General features: G+C 34.2%; 1 protein-coding gene across 1 annotated transcript in view; it reads right to left on the bottom strand.

Moving 5' to 3' along the window:
- The window catches only part of LOC126890891 (uncharacterized), a 94042-nt gene extending 69049 nt beyond the window's left edge, over positions 1–24993 (bottom strand). The window contains exon 1 of the mRNA XM_050660052.1: positions 23619–24993. Coding sequence (XP_050516009.1) covers positions 23619–24993 — 1375 coding nt within the window. The remainder of the gene's footprint in view (positions 1–23618) is intronic.
- Positions 24994–25776: the final 783 nt, after the last annotated feature.

Genomic DNA, 25776 nt, shown 5'->3' with positions numbered 1-25776 from the left:
CTTTGATTTAGTTTTAATTACAATATCCAGGGCAGGATGGTATAAATCTTCTTTAACAAATGGGAGACAATCTCTAGTGGCTGTACAATTATTCCAGTTACTATCCGAGCTAATTACCAAATCTAATGTCCTACCTTGCAAATTTTTAATATTATTATAGAGTTTAAATCCATTGTAATCAAGAAAGTCTTGTAATTTTTCAAAAATGTCATTAGAGATGTTATTGTCAATATGTATACCAGTTACACTGGGTATATTAAAATCCCCAAAAAGGTATATATTTTCTTCATCCATTATATGAGATTGTAAACATTCAAATGCGGTCTCATACACATTACCCCCGCTTCCCGAAGGTATATATGTTACAGTGAAAGCTGAATATTAGTCAAGGTGTACCGTCGCTAGTGATTGTCGACCTTCACTGAAATGACCAGTGAATGTTGATAGTAGAAAATATATATCAGCTTTCACTAGGGAAGGTGAACCTTCACGGAATCAGCCTAGGGAATGTTGAACATCTGGCGGATGTGCACGGCGGGCGAACGACCTTGACCTGTCGTCAATTTAGTTTACATTTTTAATACTTTTATGAAGTTTAACTTGTTTGAACGTATTTAATACCGCATAGTATAATAATTAGTAATTTTACATTTAAGCCTGCAAGTATCTTTTTATTTGCAGATCCCAGTTTAATACTTGTCCAGTAAACATTATAAAAGAAGATGAAATTCCAATGGAAAAGACACTTACTTTACGAACAGTTGCTACTACTCAGTCAACCGGAAGTGGGCAAGGATTTTTTAAGTGCAGTTGTAACAAGAAGTGCCAAACAAAGAAGTGTTACTGCATAAAAAACAATGTTTTATGCAATTCCAAATGCCATAAAGCATTATCATGTTGCAACAAATAATTTTATTATTGTTGACTATAGTATTTTCGTCTCTATTATAGTCTTTAAATTGTAGACTATAGTTTCACGTTTTATTTTGTTCTTATTTGTTCATCTTTCAAATTCTAAATTTACTTTTGTTATAAAAGTATACGTGATTTAAGATTAGTCTTTTATTTCTCTCTAACTTTCCCTAGACTGTTGTAGAGGAGGTTGTCATTCACTATAGGAATTGTCAACCTTCACTAGTGGATGTTGATCTTGTTTGTACGTCTGTGTAACTTTCCCTAGACTGCTGTAGGGGAGGTTGACGTTCACTAAGAATGGTCAACCTTCACTAGTGAAAGTTGATCTTGTTATTTCAGAATTCAACTTTCACTAAGATGCCCAGCGAGAGTCGACCGTGACTAGTAAAGGTTAACCTTCCCTGAAACGTCAACTTTCACTGTAACATATATATAGAACAAAAGGTGTACTTGCAACTATTGACCTTAAACTTAACTATAACAGCTTCAAATAAAGTGTTATATTTTATTACATTTAAAATTTTATAATTTTTTCTAAGTGCAATAAAAACTCCACCACCTGTGCATTTTCCTGTCAACTGAAGGTTCCGGTCTGATCTTATTAAGTTAAAAATTGAAGTGTCTACTACTTCACCATCCATTACTCTATCCTGTAGCCATGTTTCGACAGCAATAATAACATCATAGTTGTCATTCAAGCAACTACTGAAAAAATCGCTTAATTTAGTGTTCAGTCCTCGGCAGTTTTGATAATATATATCAAGGGTGGATATCGTAATTGTTTTACATCACGAGCTCTTAATCATAAAGTTTAACTAATGTAATAAATATGAATCATATTTTCTTTAAATAGAAATAAGACGAGATACTAACGACAAGAGTAAGAAAAGGAGTATGAATTTTACAAAGATAGAAAATTACACGGTTATAACCTAAACATAAAAATATATTCACAATCAAAACCAACCCAACAACCCGAATCGAAACACTAATAACCCATAACTAACATTCGGCTTCACCCAAAAATAGATACAATTTTCTATACTATAAACCTAAATAAAATAATAATACTGCTGCATAAAAATTAAGAATAAGTAAATAAAAAAGATTCCTTAATTTCTTCCAAATTAATAATTATGATAATTTTATATCCGACATAAAATCATACATTTTCGAACATATAAATTTCTTATCGCATAATAGACAAGTAGAAATTAAAAATAAATAAATACCTCATTACAGTTTACCAGTTTTTTTAACTTAATCGCTTTAGTTCAGATCATGTATATCGTTAATCACCATTACGTTGTTGTCACTTCTAACAAAAATTTTTCCATTCCTAGACCAGACAGATTGGTTACCATATTTACTTTTGGCAGAACGTAGCAGTTGATAAGATTGACTAGTCAAATTTTCGTTTAAATACATACCGGAATTTTTGAGCACTTTTCTTGAATTGAATAATTCATTCCTTTTTAATACTGTCACAAATTCAATTATCACTGTTCTAGGTTTAGGCTGATCTTTATTAAATTTTCCAATCCTGAAAATATTGTTAATTTCCCAATGGGCGCATTTGATCTTCATACCTTCATTAAATATAGTAAGTGCCTTGGCTAACAGATTTTCATTTTCCTCTTCTTTAATTCCGATCATAGTTAACGAGTTCCTTTTGTAATTTTGTTCAATTTTTTCCATTTTACTTTTAATTATATCAACTTCTTTATTATTAGATTGTATCATGGTTTCAACTGCTGAAAGTTTGGTAATGGCACTATTTAATTTTTCTTCTAGGCCGTCCATTTTTTTGGCAAGTTTCTCTGTGTTTTCATTAATTATAGCAGTTAATCTCGGCAATAACTTATTAATCACAGCATCGATTATACTATCCTCAGATATAGACGTGCTTCTAGTTGTTTTACTCATAGTTTGAGATTTTCTAAACTAGCTGGCAACTATGGCTTGAATATATGTGAGTCGTTATCAAATAGGATGTAAGTCAAATTACCTTTTGCAGCTTCTTTAGGGATATCACTTTATATCCTAGACTTTCAACTAATAACAAACACCACGTACAACCCAAAACCAATAAGTTTTATATCGGAAATACCACTTAAAACACCGAAAAAGTAAGAGCTCGTTTAGTCGCTGTTCACTCCGACATGCTTGTCGTATATCAATGTATATATGTATATATCAATGTATATATGTAAAAGTTTGAGTAAACTTTGAACTTCAACAGAGCGGTTAACAAAGCGGTTAAAAAAAATAACGAAATGGGCTCGGGGTCAGTGGAGGGGAATTATTAAAATCCGTGCACTCAAACAATGAAATTTATTCTTCAAACATAACCGATATTAGGAGTTTGTTGATGGATTTTGATCATATTTTTTTTTAATTTGTATGTACTCCTAGTTTTGTAGAGTACGTTATGTACACATATCCCCACCTAACATTACAAAATGTTGGGGGGAACCCCCTTATCTCCTAGGGTTTTGAAAAATACAAACATTTTTTTCAAAAATTCTTGTAAAAGTACCAGCTTTTCAAATCCCAAAGTAGATTTAGTCTATAGTCAATATTAATAAAGTTTTTCAAATTATTTATAAGCCATAAATGACTCTACTTTAGTAAAATGTTTTCGGAATGGTAAAAATGACTTTTTATTGATTTTTATCATTATTATTTTCTGAACAATAACATTGCAAAAAAAAGCTCTGTGGGATAAACAAATTGAGTAAAATTTATAGGGGAGTGCAATTAGAACGAAAAGATACAATGTTTCGGAAAAAATCAAACAAGGTTATATTTTTCTAAAACTTTTTTTGTTAGTTTATAAATATGTTAAACTAAAAAGTTTTACTCACAAATTTCGCCGCTAATTGTTTATTAATTGTTTAAACAATAACAATTGTTTTGTATAAATAATGTTAAGAATATGGGTGAATTCAACATTTTATTTTGATAAAAAATGTTTTTATTTAAGTTTTGATTATGCTGAACCCGAATCTGACATTACAATTTGCAAATTCAAAATGGCGGATTCAAAATGGCGGATTTTTTCCTAAAAATCCTTAAAAAGTAGTTGTAAAATCCGAATTTTTTTTATAAAACGTGTTTGTTTACATATATGTGGATATTTTTGAGAGGTTGCTGAACCTGAATCAAATTTTGATAATTCAAATTATAAAATGGCCGATCCAAAATGGCGAATAACTTAAAAAATAATTGTAAAATCATAATTTCTTTACAAAATGTATTTATTTCTACATAATATATTTATTTTTTAGAGCTTTGATAAACCTAACTTAAATGTTAACATTATAAACTATAAAATGGCGGATCCAAAATGCGGATTTTCTAAAAAGAACATAAAAAGAACATTTTTCTAAAACATTTATTGTCTTTATTTTTAAGAGGTTGTTGAATCTGAATTAAAGATTAAAAATTTAAATTTCAAAATGGCGGATCCAAAATGGCGGATATTTAAATGAAAAACAAGTAGAATCCAATCAAACAAATATGGAATTTCATTCTTTTTCACAATCCTATTAAAAATTAAAATGTATTAGAAAGAATATTAAAAAAAAACAAATTTTCGATTAGAAGGATATAATTACATATTAGAACATAGTTTTTAATTCCAAATAACTTTTCTTTATAAAAATTTTCGATATTGTGAAATATAAAGGTACTTTACTCTTGAGTGAAATTCATATTTTTTGACATACCTCGTACAAAATTAACGAAATTTGATATTTGATGGTTGCATCTTATGTTATATACGATGCAGAGTATTTTATAAACAATAACTTTTTTCGTAAAACTGATATTAAAAAAGTTATCAATAGGTTCCAAGTTACGCAGACATACTGTATAAGAGCTAAAAAAAATTTTTTTGTTGAACATTTATTATTGTTGAAGCTTATTATTAAATGTATTTTAGGTAAGTTTTACAGAAAAAAGTTTTGATCACTCTGTATATACATTTTTTCAGCTGGTCATTTTCGGTTTTTGTATTACATTTTTGTTATCTTTCTTACTTTTCTCAAAAAGAAATTGTTTATTTCATGTTTAAACTAAAATAATTTAGTGTTTTTTAAAGATTACATCCCAAGCTTTAAAAATATAGCAAAAAAATTGTATTAGATTTATTCAAATTTGAGTAATACCGTCTTAAAGTGATGGAAATTCTGTAAAACTACGAAGTTTTCAAAAATTACATTTTTTGAGACATCGTATTATTTGAATTAAATTTTTGAGATTTTTTTTTAATAAAATATCGTTTAGTAAGATTATTGAGAGGCAAGTTGGGCAAATTTGAGAGTTTTATAAGTAAAATTGTATTAGTTACACATTTTTAAATCATTTTTAAACAAAATTCATGTAAGGCTCACTTTCCGCCCACACCGTACTTATGTCCATATATTTTATTTCTTTTTATTACAACCATAAGATAGCTTATTTCATCTTCTTTCATGTCCAATTTGTAAAATTTCTTTTGATCCATTAGTTAAAGAATTACATTAAAAAAACTCAACCGTGCACTTCTTCCAACGCTAGTTTACAGTGCGCCAATGTGTGTGAGAAGGGTGACTTTAGCGTTATAAATAAAAAATTACAGAATCTAGAGATTTAATTTTAGAAAAATCTTTATATAAGGTTTTTTTTGTAAAATTTTCTGAATTTTTCAATGGGCAAGTCAGTTTTTTTCTAAAAATTATATTTTCGGAGTTATTTAAAAAAACATCTAACTTCGCTGTTCATTTGTTTAATAAAAAATGAAGCACCCACTTCTCGAGTAGAACTTTTTGATATGTTGTTTATTAAACATTTCTTAATGAAATTACGAAAAGTTTTATCTTGTTTGATTTTTTCCGAAGTGAAAATCTAAATGCACTCCCCTATTAAACTAATTGACGAATTGTCTTGACATTTTGTGTGTATTATTATAAAACATTATTATAATATGGACTGTTTGACTTTACTTTTCATGCAATATCAAAGTCTTCAGTCTTCAATATCAAAGTTCATTTTCGCAAAAGTTACCGAATTTTTAATTTTAGAAATTTTAGTTTTATTTTGCAATTTCCGAAGCAAAAAATGATCGTACCAAAATTCAAAAACTGCCATTTTAAACCTTTACTCATCTACTAATAGATGAATACAGTGGAACCCCGGATAAGTCAGATTAATTGGGACCGCGGCCGATCCGGGTTAACAAAAATCCGGGTTAGCCGGAGTATATAATGAAAATTAATAAAACACGGTATACTTACAGATAAACTCCATTATAATTGCAAAAACATGAAATACATATGCACAGTACATCTAAATTACGTACAGTTGTATACAGTATTGTTTATTTCTTGGTAAAAAACTTGGTTAAAATGAAAAAAATGTTTGTTTTGTCTGATGAAAATCGGTCTGGGTTAGCCGGAATTCCGGGTTATCGGAGGCCAACTTATTGCGGTCCCACTGTACTCTAAATAAGATATTTAATTACCCTATTTTTACCTGTAGCGATTTAAACGAAAAAACTGTCAGTTTGTACCCTTATTTGTAATAACTAAAATTCTCGTTCACCAGCAGCAGCGTCCACCCTGGGAAACAAGAAAAAGGAGAGAAGAGCAGCATGGTTTGATGACGAGTGCAGACAAGCAATCGAGGAAAGAAATGAAGCACACAAAATGTACATAACAAGAAGAACACGGGAAAGACGAACATTATTTGAAGTCGCAAGACGGAAAGCAGACAAGACATGTAGAAATAAAAAGAGAGCCTATGAAAATGGACAAATAGAAAAAATGGAAGAACATTTCAAAAACAACGAAATTTGAGGGGCTTACGAATACCTAAAAAAGATAAAAAGTGGGTATAAACCTCAAACAAGTCTATGTAAAGATGAAAGTGGGCAAATAATCAGTGACCAACAGAAAGTCACAGAAACCTGGAAGCATTATTTTCAGACACTACTTGGAACTCAAGTAGACATGGAAGATGAAATGGGTATGATCTACGTAGAAGAAAATTGAGTAGAAGCTCCAACCATAGAGGAAGTTTTCGAAGCCATTAAGGCCCAGAAAAACAATAAAGCTCCGGGAGTTGATGAAATACCAGCAGAACTATATAAGGTAGGTAGCGACCACCTAGCAAGTCACATCCACGCGCTCATCAGAGACGTATGGCAAGAAGAGAAAATACCCGACGACTGGAAGAAAAGTATAGTATGCCCGATCTATAAAAAAGGAGACAAACTTCAGTGCAAAAACTACCGTGGAATCTCTCTACTATGTACAGCATATAAAGTCCTCACGTATATTATAAACCAGCGGCTCCAACCACTAGCAGAAAATATTATTGGAGAGTATCAGACGGGCTTCCGACGGGGAAGATCGACACTGGATCAAATATTCACAGTAAAACAGATCTTGAGCAAAGCATGGGAACACGATATTGATGTTCACAACGTGTTTGTAGACTTCAAACAGGCATACGACTCAGTCAAAAGGAACAAACTATACTATATATTGGCTGAATTGGCAATACCACACAAGTTAATAAGACTCATTAAAGCCACAATGGATGAAACTCAGGCATGTGTACGAATACAAAACCACCGGACAGACTTTTTTAACATTTCGCAGGGACTAAAACAGGGAGATGGGCTGGCCCCAACATTGTTTAACCTGGCACTGGAGTATGCGGTTAGGCAAATGCAAACTGGACGAGGAAATCTACTGACCAACCGAACGGTTCAACTGGCCGCTTATGCTGATGATATTAATATTATGAGTAGAACATCAACAGGAGCACAGGAAACATATGCAGAGTTAAAAACACAAACAAAAATGCTAGGTCTGGAAATTAACACAGAAAAAACAAAAATAATGACTCAGACGAGAAGAAATATAGTCCCAGAAAACATTATACATGAAGATGACATTGAAACGGTTGAAAAGTTTACATACCTGGGAGTAGAAATATATGCCGACGGATCAGAAGATGGAGAAATAAGGAAGAGAATAACGCAGGCAAACAGAGCTTATTTTGCCCTCTCCCATATATTTCGGTCAAAAAGTGTCCACCGAAATACAAAGATGAGAATCTATAAAACCTTAATTCGACCAATAACATGCTATGGCAGTGAAGTCTGGGTGCTGAAAGAAACATCCAAAAACAAACTCGACACATTCGAAAGGAAAGTACTTAGGAGAATACTAGGACCTGTGAGGGAAAACGGAATCTTCAGAAGTCGATACAACAACGAGCTTTATCAACTTTATAAGGAAACGCCCCTGTCAGACTTCATTAGATTACAAAGATTGCAATGGGCCGGACATGTGATAAGAATGGGAGAGGATAGGCTACCAAAACGAGCACTGAATGCTAGAATGCAAGGAAGGAGTCCGTGTATGGAGAAGAGCAGCCACAGACAGGCAAGGGTGGAGGCAACAAATAAAGGAGGCCAAGGCTCAATTTGGGCTGTAGTGCCGTAGAAGAAGAAGAAAATTCTCGTTCAAAGTGTGACGGACATTTTAGTATTTATAATGTATTACGTATACATATAGTACACAAAAAACCCATTTTCAACCTGGCTGGTCAAGGATCACGACAACAACCTTATTTCTCTGGACTATTAAAATATACACCCTGTATAACAACGGCTATAAAACGAGTACAATTAAAACCGACATACACACCATGCTGAATGCAATTTCTTAGTATACATTTTTGTGTCCTTTTTATTTTCGCCAAAGATAGTTCTCGATGTAACAGAGTAAAACAAAAGGACAACGCATGTTAGTTGCAATTAATGCAAGATAAAAACAAAGGAAAGCGCACAGAATAGAGGATTTTCGCCGACCGCACGGACCGACAAAAACAATGCGAAATAAATACATCTAAAATATCTAAGAGACCACAACCAGCAATTCTTGATTTAAATATTGTCTATAGATCAGTGTCGCTTAAGTACCGACATACACCGAGAAAAAGGTTTTTGTAGCAGTATAAAGCAGTACTATACGACGATACAAATAATACAAAGACCTTTTTGTTGCTTGGTAATCAGAGATTCACCAAAAATTAACTTAAATATAACCTCAGTAAGATAGGACTTTAAGATGAGAGCTAGTTGGTCGGGTAAATATGGTTTTAATTTGTAGAACAATTCTGTTTGAATGTACAACTTTGTCAAAAGGCTGTGGCGTGTCAAAAATATTCTCCACTTCAATGCTTTCTTTTATTTAATTCAATATATTAGTGAGGGGCAAAATTATGGAATAAATTCATTTTTTCGTGAATGGGAGATTTTGGAGAAAATCCCGTAACAGATTGATTTTTATTTTTAAATTATGATTTTATGGCATACATATCATATGATTCTCAATATATCTACGAGCCATTCAAGCGGCATTGAATCAAAGGCCAAAAAGGTTCCTCTTTTTGGAATATGCATGGTTAGAAATGACTAAGTCGATGATGAGTAGTTTTCTTTGCAACCCATGGAGCCCTTAGCGCATCCTTTCTATTGAGGCTCTATAATATTGTTCAGAGCACAGTGTTGGTAGATACGCCGGGCTACACAGGATGTGACCATTTTATATAAAGTTGGAAGACAAGTAATTGGGCGGTATTTGGCTGGATCTTGGGTGGGTGTTATTTTGATCCTTCGGTATTAAATAAGTGGTTCCCTCAATTAGGAATGACGGTATTTCCTGCGAATTAGAAATAACATGATTAATAAGCGTTGATAAGCAATCATGAATACTCCAAAACTTCTTGAGCCAAAAGTCTTGAACTTTGTCTGGTCCAGGAGATTTCCAGTTATGAAGCTCTTTGATGATATTTGAGACTTCTTCAGTAGTGAAGAGTTCGTATAAAGAGTAGTAATGTAGTGTTGGCAGTTCTGTGTCGTATCTTCTATCCATTCAGCATTTTTGTTAACAGCAGATGGTGTGGAAAGTTGATTTCCCCAAAACTCTTGAATTTCTTTTTGGTTTGGGTAAGACTTATCGACACGTTCTACGGTGGAAATGAGTTTTCGATAGAACGCCTTCTCAGAATTTTCGAAAAGTGCATTGTCGTATTTGTGGTTGGTACTAACTAAAAAAAATGTCAATTTTAAAGGGGGTGTAAAGCTAGTTCGCGTCCGCAGGATAATACTGCACGTGCACTCTGGATAATCTAAATGGACTAGCACAAGAGGCGCCAGACAATCTTTTCCAAGATCTCCTGGCAGAAAGATATCACAGTTTTTTAAGTAATTAAAGATCAGACAACTACTAATAAATAGACTGTACGCACAAGTACGCACTGTACGAGCGTGCCAATTTAGTATCGAAGGCATGAGAAGAGCAAACATTTAGTGGAGGACTGTCCGATCATATCCTACGATTTCAGTCGATTGAATATGTCAACTAAATTTTTGTATGTAAAAATTAATTATTATTTACAATGTATTTTTCGTTTTATTTATGTACAAAAACTGTGATGTAGCCATATGCTAAATAAATAAAACTAACTACCTCCTTAGTCGTCCTGAATAAACGGAGAGTTTTTGTTTTAATGTATCTAGACTCTGTTGGGCTGTGTTGTTTTTTGGATCATATCTTGAGTGTCCTGAGGTACTCAGCAATATTTCTTCAGCTCTCCTGATGACTTTTCTACTTGTTATACCTCGTGTGTATTCTGTGACTAAACCAATATCCCAATTGAATTACTACTCCTACGTAGTAATTCAATTTTTCCGAGCAATCTTTTTTCCCAGGGTGCAATTCTGTTACCAGTTCTTCCGTTATTAGTACCCCATCGTGTTCTGATCTTAACGCCCATTACATTAGCAATATTGTTGTTGCTGCACATTAGATTAGCATATGCAAACATTCTAACGTGTGAGCTTCTGCGACATAGTTGGGTAAGACTTCAGTGCTCACATTTTGTAACAGCGCACCTAGTTTCTTACAAGAATTTATTCGTGGTAGCGGTGGTCTGTTAAGTGGGTTTGTATCATTAACCTCTTGTACGGCACGACCAATTGCGTTTGCTAGACTACCGCGCATCTCGTTGTTTTCCTGCTGTGTATCATCAGGTTGAATTTCTGGGATATGAAGCTCAGGAATCTGCTCATCAAGTATTTCATTAGGGACTTGATCTAAAACTAGCCCTTAGTTATGAATCTCCCGTTCGACTTCGCTTCTGATGGCATTGCGTCTGGTCTCTGGGATCAGCTTGTTTCTTAGAATTACCCGGTGTTGGTCTGATACTAGTTGCTCCGATTCTTGAATATCTGGGTACGTCCTGCAAAATTCGGCATACAGCTGTTGTCGGTAGCCGATTGTTTCCTGACCAAGGTTTGTCACCTTGTAGTAGATGCGCAAAATGTTTTCGTTAATGGACACAGTCCATTTCATGCGCTGCCTCGGTCGTCCCGCTTGAGTAATCGCCGACTGATGTTCCAGCGCAGCACCTTCAGCGGGTGGAGCTCTTGTTGTTGTTTGGTTCGTTCGTGGTTGTTGTGGTTGGGCTGTGACTAATTGTATGATAGAGGTTCGCCTCCTAAACACCCTGCCACCAACGTCCCGCATGCTGTCACGTTCAGCGCCGGCTCCAGACGTGGCCTAGCGATTCCTAGGCAGCGATCCTAAACATAAATCAATATTCTCCATATTAAGGGTATTCATTTTATACCCACTGTCAGGTCTCAGTTTTTGTTCCACGGCAGGTATCCCTGTTACCCTCTGGGTATTGGCGCTACGAATATCCAGAAAGCATCCCCCATTCGCAGGGGGCCGCGCCTGATAGAAGAACCGACAAAAACTCCCACAGGTTAGTATTATTATGATTACGTATTTTATTACAGATCCTTCTTCTCCTTGTGGTGCTTTCTCCTTTAGTGGATGTTAGCAACTACACTGGCAAATCTGTCTCTGTCCAATGCGGCTCTAAACAAAGATGTTGAATCAAGGCCGGTCCAGTCTCTGATATTTCTAAGCCATGAAATCTGGTGCCTACCAGGAACCCGATTTCCTTCAATCTTACCCTGGATGATCAGTTGCGCGAGGCGGTACTTTTCGTTTCTCATTATGTGTCCCAGGTAGCTTACTTTTCTGATTTTAATGATTTTCAGCAGTTCCCTATATGTACCTATTCTTCTCAGAACATCTTCGTTGGTGGTGTGGGTTGTCCAAGGTATTTTCAAGATTCTTCTATAAAGCCAGAGTTCAAAGGCTTCTTACTTGTTCATCAGTGTTGTGTTGAGTGTCCAGGCCTCCGTTCCATACAAAAGTATTGACCACACATAGCACTGCAGAAAACGACATCTAAGGCTGATACTAATGCTACTGTTACAAAATAAGCTTTTCATTTTGATAAACCCCTGTCGGGCTATCTCTATTCTCGCCCTTACTTCTTGTTTATAATCAAGTTGATTATTGAACCAGCAACCAAGATATTTGTATTGGCTTACGTATTCAAGCTGTTGGTGTTTCACATATATTGGAAGAGGTAAATTTTTGTTCCTTGATATTTTCGTAACTTTGGTTTTCGCAGTATTGATCTTCATCCCCATTTTTTCACAACTCTTAGTAACCCTATCCAACAGTATCTGCAGACTATGTTCCGAATCAGTCATTAATACCGTGTCATAGCGGTATGTTATTTACTCTTTGACCGTTTATGCTGATTCCTTCTAAAGAGTGCGATAAAGCGTTCGCAAATATTACCTCAGAGTAGACGTTAAACAGTATGGGTGAGAACACACAACCCTGTATAACACCTCGTTGTATTTCAATTGGCCTCGACGTGTTACCATTGGTCTTTATGATTGCTGCCTGATTCCAATAAATAGCCTCTATAATTTTAGAATCTCTTTTGTCTACTCCGATGTTGTTTAATCTTTCTATTAAGGTCTTGTGCTTCACCCTATCGAACGCTTTCTCAAAATCTATAAAACAGACAAAAATGTCTGCTTGCTGATCTTTGCATCTTTGTTGCCAGAGTTTGAAAACAGAATATTGCTTCTCGTGTCCCCATACTTTTTCTGAAGCAGAATTGTTATTGACCAGTGGCATCGTCACATTTTTATATATTCTGTTCTGTATGATTCGCAAGAAAAGCTTCAGAATGTTATTTAATAGACTTATAAGGCGGAAGTCCTGGCATAATTTGGCGTTCTTTTTTTAGGCAGTGGTATGAAGACTGATTCAAGCCATGTTTTAGGGATCGCCCCTGTATTGTAAACATTACTAAATAGTCCAAGAAGAAGGTCTAAGTTTTCCTCGTTGCTTAACTTCAATAGCTCAGCTGGTATTTCACCTTTTCCCACAGATTTGTTGTTTTTAGTTGACGCAGAGCATATTAAAATTCGGACTTTAATATTGGAGGACCTTCGTCGTTTTCTTTATTTAATTTTATTACCGATTATTTTTGGTTTATGAAAAATCACTTAGCATTTGCTCTATAAATACAATTCTTAGACGTTTTGGGATTTTGCGATTGCTGAACAGGAATATGACATCAAAAGCTCGGAACACCTAGTGCCCAGGGTGACTGATAGTAGTGAGTAGGTAAGATTATGATGTAGACGAAGGCCTCTAGAGTATCTGGTGTCCAAGGCTGATACAAATAAAAAAGAATATAATAGTTAATATTGTTCGATGTTAAGAACCAGTTCTTATTTTTTCGAACAATCAAGAATTTGAACATTTTATATCACATTTTACATTTACAATTAATTGACACATACTTGTCACCTTGAACACCAGATACTCAAAAAGCCTTGTGTTCAGCAACCCCAAAAACCCTGTAAATTCCAGAAGATGACGTGCATAGCAGTCACCCTGGACGCTAGGTGCTCCGAGAGTCGGTTCTGATGTTATACACATGTTCGCAACCCCGAAAACCTCCGAGTAATCTGTTTGCAACAATTTAGTGTCGAAATCCTCGAAACTCCAGAAAATGGCGTGCCTTAGCAGTAACCCTGGGCACCATCTGCTCCGGGGGTCGGCTATGGCTACCACAAAACCCCAGAGTAACAAATATTCGCCCTTAATATACTGATGTTGACATGTTTTCAGAAAATTAGATATGGCCTTAAAAATTTCATGCACTTTTGGATGCATTTTATGCACTGTAAATGTAATTATGCATTTCCACTCATTTTTCTATTGTAGACTTTTTACTGGCATCTAAAATAGATTTATTCCGGTGTTGTTGTTCTACATAAATGCTCTGGTCTACAAATTTAGTTGTGTATTTCGGTTGTCGTAAGAAATATTTTAACACAATCGTAAAAACTAATATTTAACAAGTTATTTAAATTTCGAACATTTTCAAGACTATCGAGAAGCGTTCTCTGTTCTCTCTCCACTTTACCGCTTTTTTATCGGTTTATTTATCTTCGAGTCTAGATAGACTCGGATACGCATCTGATTAGATTTTCATTCATTTCTTTTGAATCGAACGAATCGTCTCGCTTTTTACTCGATTTCGCGCACTGTCTACTTTGATAGATATGTGACGTCAGTGAGACGGTGGTCCAAGATTTGAATATAATGTACACTGTATCCACAAGAGGATTTATTTTGTTTCTTTTTTTAGTATGTTAAAAGAAGCCGTATGGGAGACATCTTTACTTCTTCGATGCTTTTTCGATGCAAGTAATTTACATTCGGTGAAGTTACGTGTGTTGTTGGTAGGGCACGCTGTTGCAATATTAACGTGATCTTACTTCAATAAGTTAAGATGTGGACCTTAGTATATGGTTAGATAAAAAGGGCAGTATGTATTGAAATAAGGCAACCACGTTTTAGAAATGTCAAATTTGACATCAGAAATGACTTATACAATACTTGCCAATACGTACCTGTTTAATGATATATTACATCTAAACATGCAGAGAAAAGTTTTCTAAAATATTATTACAGTTTTTGATGTGGAATAACATAAGATTTTTAAAACGTATGTGAGCATCAGTTTCAGCCATAAGTCAATACCGAAATCAAAACTCTGCGGAGCAATACATACATATAAACAACAACAAAAGAACCAAAGGTTTAAGAAAATGACTTAAAATTGGAGACGGAATTATAACAAATAATCAATGTACAGAATTATGAAAATTTGAGTTATGGAATCAACATTATACAATAATAATACAATAATGCAGATTGTTAGAGTAGCAAAAACAAAACAATAACAGCAATTAGATAACGGAATCTTATTTAATTATGTACATAACTTATTTAATTATGTACATACCAGGCATAAAACAAAAACATGTATCTACAAAACAATAAAGTATCATAATGTACTATGGAAAAAATTATATAAAAAATAAAAAGGGCAACAATAAGAAAGTTAAAACGGAGATGGATCTGTTAGAGCTCTTAGAGCGCTGAAGAGTAACCAAAATAGACAGAACTATGAAATAATAACAGAAAAACAATAAAGCTCCAGGAGTTGACGAAATACCAGCAGAACTATATACGGTAGGTGGCGACCACCTAGCAAGTCATATCCACGCGCTCATCAAAGACGTATGGCAAGAAGAGAAAATACCCGACGACTGGAAGAAAAGTATAGTATGCCCGATCTATAAAAAAGGAGACAAACTCCAGTGCAAAAACTACCGTGGAATCTATCTACTATGTACAGCATATAAAGTCCTCACGTATTTTATAAACCAAAGGCTCCAACCACTAGCAGAAAATATTATTGGAGAGTATCAGACGGGCTTCCGACGGGGAAGATCGACATTGGATCAAATATTTACAGTCAAACAGATCCTGAGCAAAGCATGGAAACACGATGTTGATGTTCACAACGTGTTTGTAGACTTCAAACAGGCATACGACTCAGTCAAAAGGAAAAAAACTATACTATATATTGGCTGAATTGACAATACCACACAAGCTAATTAGACTCATTAAAGCTAAAGCCACAATGGATGAAACTCAGGCATGTGTACGAATACAAAACCACCGGACAGACTTTTTCAACATTTCGCAGGGACTAAAGCAGGGAGATGGGCTGGCCCCAACATTGTTTAACCTGGCACTGGAGTATGCGGTTAGGCAAATGCAAACTAGACGAGGAAATCTACTGACCAACCGAACGGTTCAACTGACCGCTTATGCCGATGATATTAATATCATGAGTAGAACATCAACAGGAGCACAGGAAACATATGCAGAGTTAGAAACACAAACAAAAAGGCTAGGTCTGGAAATTAACACAGAAAAAACAAAAATAATGACTCAGACGAGAAGAAATATAGTCCCAGAAAACATTATACATGAAGATGCCATTGAAACGGTTGAAGAGTTTACATACCTGGGAGTAGAAATATATGCCGACGGATCAGAAGATGGAGAAATACGGAAGAGAATAACGCAGGCAAACAGAGCTTATTTTGCCCTCTCCCATATATTTCGGTCTAAAAGTGTCCACCGAAATACAAAGATGAGAATCTATAAAACCTTAATTCGACCAATAACATGCTATGGCAGTGAAGCCTGGGTCCTGAAAGAAACATCCAAAAACAAACTCGACACATTCGAAAGCAAAGTACTTAGGAGAATACTAGGACCTGTGAGGGAAAACGGAATCTTCAGAAGTCGATACAACAACGAGCTTTATCAACTTTATAAGGAAACGCCCCTGTCAGACTTCATTAGAATACAAAGATTGCAATGGGCCGGACATGTGATAAGAATGGGAGAGGATAGGCTACCAAAACGAGCACTGACTGCTAGAATGCAAGGAAAGAGACCGGTTGGGAAGCCACGAAAGCGCTGGGAAGACACAGTAAACAGCGACGCACAAGCCCTTTTAGGAGTCCGTGTGTGGAGATAAGCAGCCACAGACAGGCAAGGGTGGAGGCAAAAAATAAAGGAGGCCAAGGCTCAATTTGGGCTGTAGTGCCGTAGAAGAAGAAGATGATGAAATAATAACAAAAAATATTGTTAGAAAAAGAAACATGAAAGAGAGGTGAAAATAGAAAATCCTGTAGAAATAGTGTAGACAGATGGGAAATGGGACGACAGAGCCAGATGGTAAAAATTAAGCTCAAAAAGTATTAATTATTGAGTAGCATAGTTAAATAAAAAAATCAATCGAGGAATCGCAGGTGCTTAGGCGGGAAGAATATGAATATATGTGTCATGAATGGCAATTCTTTTTCTTTTTGTACGACATGGTCTGTCCTACTGTTTATTCTATTATTCCAGCTCTTTTCATATTGATATCCGGCTGTCGTATCACCCCTACGGTGGTCTTCCTAGTTTTCTTTTAGTATTAAGTTATGTGTTATTGCCCATTTTGTGACTCTTTCTGGGTCAGTACTGTCGACGAGATCTCTCCACTGGCAGTGTCCTGGTAGTATCTCTCTCACCACATTTTCTACTCCAATTTCTCTTAATGTATCCTCATTCCTTATTCTATCTCTAAGAGAAATTCCCCTTATGGTTCTTAATACCTTTATTTCCGTAATTCTGATCAATATTTTTGTGAGCGACGTTTCAGCTGTTCTTTACACTGGGTTTGTTAGTACTAGCCTTTATAGATTCGGATTTTGCTCTCTAGGCTCATATATTTGTTTGTTCATATAATCCCTCAGGAATCTCGATATTCTGGCTGCCTTGTTGACTTGTTTTTTCACTTCATCTGCAGTATATCTATTACTATATTACAGTACATTTATACATTAATTCATTCTATTATGCGTTCGTTAATCATTAGTTTATATTTGATGAGGCTCTTGGCTATAATCATTGACTGGGTCTTTTCGTGAGATTTTAACACGTTTAACTTGTGAGTTGTTATATTGAATCTGTAAAATAGGCGCTGGAGATCATTTTCATTTTCATCCATAGATCAGATAGGTCATAGGTCAGATTCATAGCATGGTAGAGGATACTTAAAGCTCGGTTTCCCATTTTGTAGCCAATGTTGGTTTCATGGAAGTGGCAACTATAATCTTTCAGAATTCCAGGTACTTAATCATAAAAAAATTATGATACTTTAAACCAGGGGTCACCAATTGGCGGACCGCGGTCCGCATCCGGCCCGTAGGCTAGTTTTGTGCGGACCGCCCTTAAATTCAGAATATAGTGTTTGGCAATTTTGAAAATGTTGGGCCACGAAATTGTGTACTATGTTTGGCTCAACTTATGTGTGCGAAGCCGCCTTTTCTAGAATGAACTTTATTAAAAATCGTTACAGATCTCAGCTAACAGATCAATATCTCCTAATGAGAATCAGTTGCACTAAACTCCCTCCAAACTTCAGATAAGTTGTACATAATAAAAAATGTAATTTTTCTTACTGATAATTTAATTTTGTAAAGAGTTTTCCCCTTATTGTTATACTTAAAGTGTAATGTAAAATTGTCATGTGCGTTTTTTATACGTATTCACTTCTTCTCTATACGTTAAGTGGGAGTACTTTTCAGCTGTGCATTTAATTTAAATAGTTTTCAGATTTTCTTAGTTTGCAACAAACAGCTTGCATTGAAACTAAAGGCGGAAATACATATCCGCGTCGCAAACTCCGCGCCGTGTGAGCGCCGCGCGTTCGTGGCGCGGTTAATGTTCCTTAAAATTTTTCATTTTGACGAACCTTCCGCGATCCAGAGGAAACTTACGAACATTTAGTAATTGTAGATAATTAGTATTAAATATGGGTGCCTACATTGGATCCGTTTTTCTCCGATCAGATCAGATCCGATATCTGCCGACGTCGGGAGTAGCTTCTCCTATTCTCATCGAGAAGTTTTTGGTTTCATTCCGATTGGTTGCAAGTTGAGTTGCAAGTTGGTTGCAAGTTGGTTGCAAATTGGTTGCAAGTTGGTTGCAAATTGGTTGCAAGTTGGTTGCAAATTGGTTGCGAGTTGGTTGCAAATTGGTTGCAAGTTGGTTGCAAATCGGTTGCAAGATGGTTGCAAGTTGGTTATAAGTTGGGGGTTGCAAGCTAACATGTTTAAATATATTCAATGTCATCATCTCATTTTCACTTTCCACGGTAAACATCAATAAGTTTGATATTTCCTTCCTAAAACTCCATTACTAACAAATATTCAACTCAGGCGCCCCAAAACCAACAAACCACTCGCAAACCCGTCCAAATACGTATTGCGAACCATCAAAGCATTTGTTGAAAAGACGACAGAAGTTAGATCGTGGTGCGCCGTGTGCGAGCCGTTTGTGTGCCACTTGAAAACACCTACTAATCTAACAAATATGCTGCGCGCGAGCGGCTCGCACACCGAGCAGAGCGCATATGTATACCCGCCTTAATGTAGAAAAGATAACATGTTAATTAACATTTTGTACTATGCTTATTTATTTTAAATTTCTCAGTTTCAACAACTCGATTTAAAGGAAGTTAATAACTACATATTATGTACAAAAACTGAAGATGACTAATAGCTTGAGAAAGACGTCATTAAAATTCAAAATATAAATTCCTAACTTTTAAAAATTGCTCAGTAACAATTACAATACTGCTGTGTTCAAAATATACTGATAATAATATCAAAACAATACACAATGAATAAATTCATCTTCACCATTAAAAAAATCTATCATTTTTCTCAAAAGTTGATAGATTTCCAGTTTTAAACGATTTAAATCTAAAAATTGCGAAAATACGCCTGATCGAGGCTTGAAAACTCATATTTATGTAAATTATTAGTTTTCAGGTTGCCAAGTGACTGAATTGAAGTGTATACATTCAAATAATCAGCAAACAAACCGAATCAGAACAACCATACACAGGTAGCATTAAATCCGGACCTAGGAAGTGTCATAGGTTTTCGAAACGGACCCTCAGGATACATAATTGGTGACTCTTCTTTAAACTAACAGTTATATAACTATATGCAGGAATATTACTTTTTTTTTGCTCAGATATTCAACATGGAGCTTGGAGCTGTATCTGGTTTATTTATATTTGATGAGAAATTCATGTATTATGATGAAGATGCCGCACACAATCATTAAATTTCTTTATCATGTGCTCGTCGAATTCCAAATCGCACATAGAATCATTAAGAGCAAGTTTATTCTTCGTAAAAATGTTAAAGTATTTGATATCGTGACCATAATCTTCGTCATAAATACTCAGTATACCAATGATCGGCGTGTTTGTAACAAAATATAAATATTTAGTATGTCGCAGTCGAAAGACAGAGATGACCAAAATGCTTCCATAGAATCAATTAACATCGAAATTACTTGAGATTAAACTAAACGATAATCTCGTGTAATAAACCCACTAATTGCTGCAGAGCCAATCGGGTACCTTTATTAGTTCTATATAATAAGAGTGCAGTAGTTCAAACGACCCGAAGTCGTAACCAGTACGAGGGAACTACTGCTCGTTCGTATGGGCTACTCTCGACGCAATAAATAGATAAGAGCTGTAAAATATAGCTCAGCGATACGCAAGATGATTACCTCTCAAACAATCAGGTAGAGGAATACCTACTCGATATAGTATGGTGCCCAATGATCTAAATAATGTTCATCGAAGCTTTGTTGCTAAACTGATTCATTACAGTCACAAAATGAATTTTGTTTAGAATGAATGGTTATTCGCGGTGTGCAAGTACTCGGAAGGGATACGCGAAACGATCGTGCGCGAATAGCGGAGAAATATTGCAACTTTCTTAAATAATTTATATTGTCAATTGAAATTGTCAAATTGACCACAAATTGACGTACATTTCATACCTATTGTCATTTAAGAAGAAAAATTATATATATTGCTTCACAATATTGATATGATATGCAATTATTATATAAATGTAAATTTAATTAATTGTATTTTGCTTGCAGTACTGCATTTTAATAACTAATTTTATTTAATACATACAATTGTTTACGTTTTAATAACATAACCTAAATCTTATTTTTTCTTATTATTATTTTTTTTGGACTATGGCCTTGACAATTATCCAGTAACCAGGACCATATGATTGGCCAATATAATTAATAGTGCGAATAAAAGTGCAGAGCGAAGAAACCAGGTGTCGCTTTTCCGAACCTGCACGGTGCCAATAGGAAAATGAAATAAATTTTTGTTATCGCCAACGTTACGAAAGTCATTCATTTTTGTTCTTATTTGCGGTAGTAAATTAACACTTTATTGTACTAAAAGAAGAAGCACTTTACCTGCCGCAAATATTAATCAAGTTAACCGAGACTGAATGTAAGTGGTCGATGGCGGTAATCGATTATTTATTTGAGTGAACTTAAAATTTATTTACTTTAATTGAAAGTATTGTATAAAATGTATAAAAAATAATTTGGAATGGGGTGTGAAAGTTAATGGAATTCTGATAAATACAGTCAGATATGCAGACGATACAGTTATTTTAAGTGATGATATAAACGGATTTCAACACCTTTTAAATGCCATTGACACAGTGGTAAAAGAGTTTGGCCTAAATATAAACTGTTCAAAAAAAAAATACATGGTATTTAGCCGTTTGGCCCATCAAGATTCACGGTTATATGTTGATGGTCATATAATTCAAAGAGTACCCAGTTTTAAATATCTTGGTTGCCATATTACTGAACAACTAGATCCAGATAAAGAGATAAAATGTAGAATCGAGATAGACCGCACGACATTTTTAAAAATGAGGTCATTCTTCTGTAATGATACCTTGCAACTTCAACTTCGAAAGCGCATGATTAAATGCTACATTTGGTCAGTCCTCTTGTATGGTGTCGAAGCATGGACATTAAAAATATCCACCATTAACCGTTTGGAGGCCTTTGAAATGTGGCTGCACAGACGTATACCGAAAATACCATGGACGGCTATGCTGACAAATGTGGCAGTCCTTAAGAGAGCAAATGCTACCCGCGAGCTGCTTGATAATATCAAATATAGAAAGATGGCCTATTTTGGACACGTAGTAAGGGGAGACCCGTATAATATTCTTCAACTTATTATGATGGGTAAAATCGAAGGACGCAGAGGAATTGGTAGAAAGCAGGCCTCTTGGTTGAAGAATATCCGGGAGTGGACAGGAATAAAGAAAGCAGAACACCTATTTAGAATAGCTCGAGACAGAGACAGTTTCGCCATGTTAATCGCCAACGTCAAGGGGACTTGATAGGGCACGTTAAGAAGAAGAAGTATAAAATGTACGTTTCTATTAATTAAATTTATGTCAAAAGGTGAAATTCTGTAGTATTTTGTAATTTATTTATTTATTTATTTATAAAAATCCAAACAGGTCCTAAAACCTTTTTACATGGACAGTTATAATCATAAACTTTATATAACAAATATAACTAATATATACAGTCATTAGCACAACTATTGCTAGGCAGATATAGAAGACTTTAACACAAAAACAGCTAGACTAATGATATCTATTATCCATCTACTAGTTTAAAGTGCTCTTGCACTATATGTCTATAGCAACCAACTGACATTGTTAAATCAATGTTTTTTACTAAATTTATATTGTTCGCTAGTTTCAACATGGCCTCTAGAGGAGAGCAAATAGATGTTCTTATTTTTCCAAACAACAACTGATATCTCGTTGCTTTTCGAGGAACATTAAATGGTATCCGCATTCGTAAATCAATTGTACCTGAAATATTATTAATTATTTTATATAAAATCATTGCCATTACAAATTTGCGCCTACTAGTCAAAGACAAAACTTCAAATTCTTCCCTTAGCATGGTTGATCTTATGGTTCCATAATCAGGCCATCTATGATGTTTTTTGAAATACAAATAACGAAGAAACTTATTCTGAACTTTTTCTAGTGCCTCTAAATGTACTTGAGGTTGTTGTCCCCAAATAATGGAACCAAATTCTAATATTGGTCTAACTAAAGTATTATGTAATATTTTTATACCCTTAATACTAGTAAAATCGCAAGTTTGTCGACATATAAAACCCAGCATACGGTTCGCTCGTTTTGCAGATTTACCAATATGTGTAGCAAATGACAGTTGATTATTATAAATCAAACCCAAATCCTTGACCTCACTGGTCCTTTTTAAAACATTCAGTCCTATTAAATAATCAAATACTATTGGTTCTTTTTTACGGGTAATAGACATAACGTAGCACTTATTTATATTGAATTTGATCTTATTATTGTCACCCCATAATAAAATGTTCTCAATATCCCTTTGAATCATTACGCAGTCCCTAACAGTTTGAATTATTTTGAATAACTTAAAATCATCTGCAAATAATAAGTAATCTGAATACTGGATGACGTTTGCTAAATCATTTATAAACATTAAGAACAAAAGTGGTCCAAGATTAGACCCTTGTGGTACTCCCGGGTTAGCCTTAAATTTACCAGAAGTATTTCCATTGTGTTTTATAACAAAACTTCTATTCTGCAAATAACTTTTAAATAACTTTATTAAACTTCATAAAACCATGTTGATGATCATTAATACTATTTTTGACGTGATTATATACATGAGCATGCAATATTTGTTCGAACATTTTTGATGGAGCACACATAATAGCGACTCCTCTATAATTTTCAATATCTCTTTTGTTACCCGCCTTAAATATTGGAGTAATTGAAGATAGTTTCCATTTTTCTGGAAATTTTGAATAAGTTATTATTAGATTAAAAATATGTAATAATGGTAACTTTAACCACTCTTGGCATGCCTTTAAAATATACGGGGGGATGCCATCTATACCGGCAGCTTTCTTTGGTTTCAGCTTTTTGACTGCATTATCATAATCTACGCTTGTTATTGATGGTAAATTAAAAACATTGTTATTACTAATAATATTTGTAAAATTAGTGTTATAGCTAGAAATGTCGCTAGAATAAACAGATTCAAAATAGTTCGCAAACTCATTAGCAGTATCACTCTGATTTATTTCTTTACCCCCAAAATAAAATATTTCTGTTTGATTAGATTTAGAATTCTTATTATTAATGAAATTCCAGAAATTGTTAAACTCATTTTCTATATTTTCCTCAATTTGCCGTATATATTTCCTGTGCTCTATGTTAATTAATGATTTCAGTTTTTTTCTGGTCTCTATAAATTGATTGTTAAAATACATTGCAACATGTCTTAACTTTCTAAAATTATTTTTTTGTTTGAGCAACTTTTTGATATCAGGCGTAAACCATTTCGGAAAATTAGAATAATTCTTGTAAATATTATATTGTGGTACAGATCCTTCAAATATATTAAGTACTTTTGAGTAAAAGATATCTAGAGCTTTATCTACCTCTATTTCCTCTGTTACAGCTTCCCACGTCATATTTCTCATCAAATCACACATCAAATCAAAATTTGCTTTTTTAAAATTAAATCTATTACCAACTAACTTATCTGTTTGTCTAAAACTTGATACTGTAAATGAAAGTTGAATTTCCAGAGATGGATGTAATCTATCTTCCTTTACTAACGGTAACTGCTCTTGACATACCTTACAACTATTTATATTATCTGCAGATGCTACTACTTGATCTAAAGATTTGCCCTGCCAGTTTTTTACATTGTTATAAAGCAAAAATGAATTAAAATTTAAAAACTCAATCATACTTTTAAACTTAGCACTTCCATTAGTAAAATCTAGATTTTCGGTTCCTTTAATTTCTGCAATATTGAAGTCGCCAAAAATAAACGTGTTATTAATATCAGTAATATGTGTTTGTAACAATTCGAAGCAATTCGCATAGTCATGTAATTTACAATCTGGTGGAATATACACTCCAATTAATTTTATACTTAATTTGTTATTAATTTTTAAATCCGCAACCAAAATTTCAAAAGATGAACAATGATGTGTTACTTTTAAAAGCTTATGCTCCTTTTTTATTACCATTAATACTCCTCCTCCCTTAGTTTTGCCAGAAATCTCCTGGTTTCTGTCAGATCTCAATAAGTTAAATACATTTATATCAATTAGTTCTCCATCAACCATATCCTCCCGAAGCCATGTTTCTACAGCTACTACTACATCATAATTACCTTCCAAGCAATTTTTATAGAATTCCGCAGTTTTCGTGTTCAGTCCCCTACAATTCTGAAAGTTTATGTGAATCCCTGTCATGAATTGAGTTGTCCCCTGATATCAAATGCTAATCATATTATATTTATTATTTAATATATATTTTTTTTTCACCTATTTTATTTCTACTATACCGTAGTAAATTCTTTTCATAAATTTTTGACAAACCAAATAACTTAAAACAATAATTGAAATAATTTAAAATATCCAGTTTTTCTATAAGTAAATCATTAACAACATCAATATTTTTACCCTCTTATACACTACAAACCAAAATCAACGAATTTAAGTTCCAAATTAATATATCTAAATTACTATCAACAAAAACTTATCAGTCACTAATATACACATTACAGAAACTTTGAGTATAAAGTAGCCCACACACGTTAATTGTCAAGATCCGATTCGCAAGTAATCACTTTAATTTCATCATTCTTCTTTATAAATACTCTACCATCGTAACTCCATGCCTCAGTCTTCCCGAACTTACTCCTTGCCTTCTTCAATAATGAATACCTATGTTTCGTTAGATCTTCATTCACAAATATTTTTGTTGCTCTTAATTGTCTTCTAGCACTTAGAATTTCCTTTTTCTTCAAATAAGAACTAAAGTCTACCACCACTGTTCTCGATTTATTAGTTTGCAAGTTTAATTTACCTTGTCTGTATAAATTAGAAATTTCGCTGGAATTGCATTTTATTTTCAATGTGTTGTTTATAATATTTATGACCACGGACATCAAATTTTCATTATTAGTTTCATTAATGCCATCAAAACGCAGGGTTCTTTTCTTTTGAAGTGCCTCTATGTCATCAATTGTTTTT

This window comes from Diabrotica virgifera, chromosome 1 (assembly GCF_917563875.1).
Source record: "Diabrotica virgifera virgifera chromosome 1, PGI_DIABVI_V3a".
In the NCBI taxonomy this organism is placed as follows: domain Eukaryota; kingdom Metazoa; phylum Arthropoda; class Insecta; order Coleoptera; family Chrysomelidae; genus Diabrotica; species Diabrotica virgifera.
Note: the sequence above shows the minus strand (reverse complement) of the source record. Positions and strands in the feature narration are given on the sequence as shown.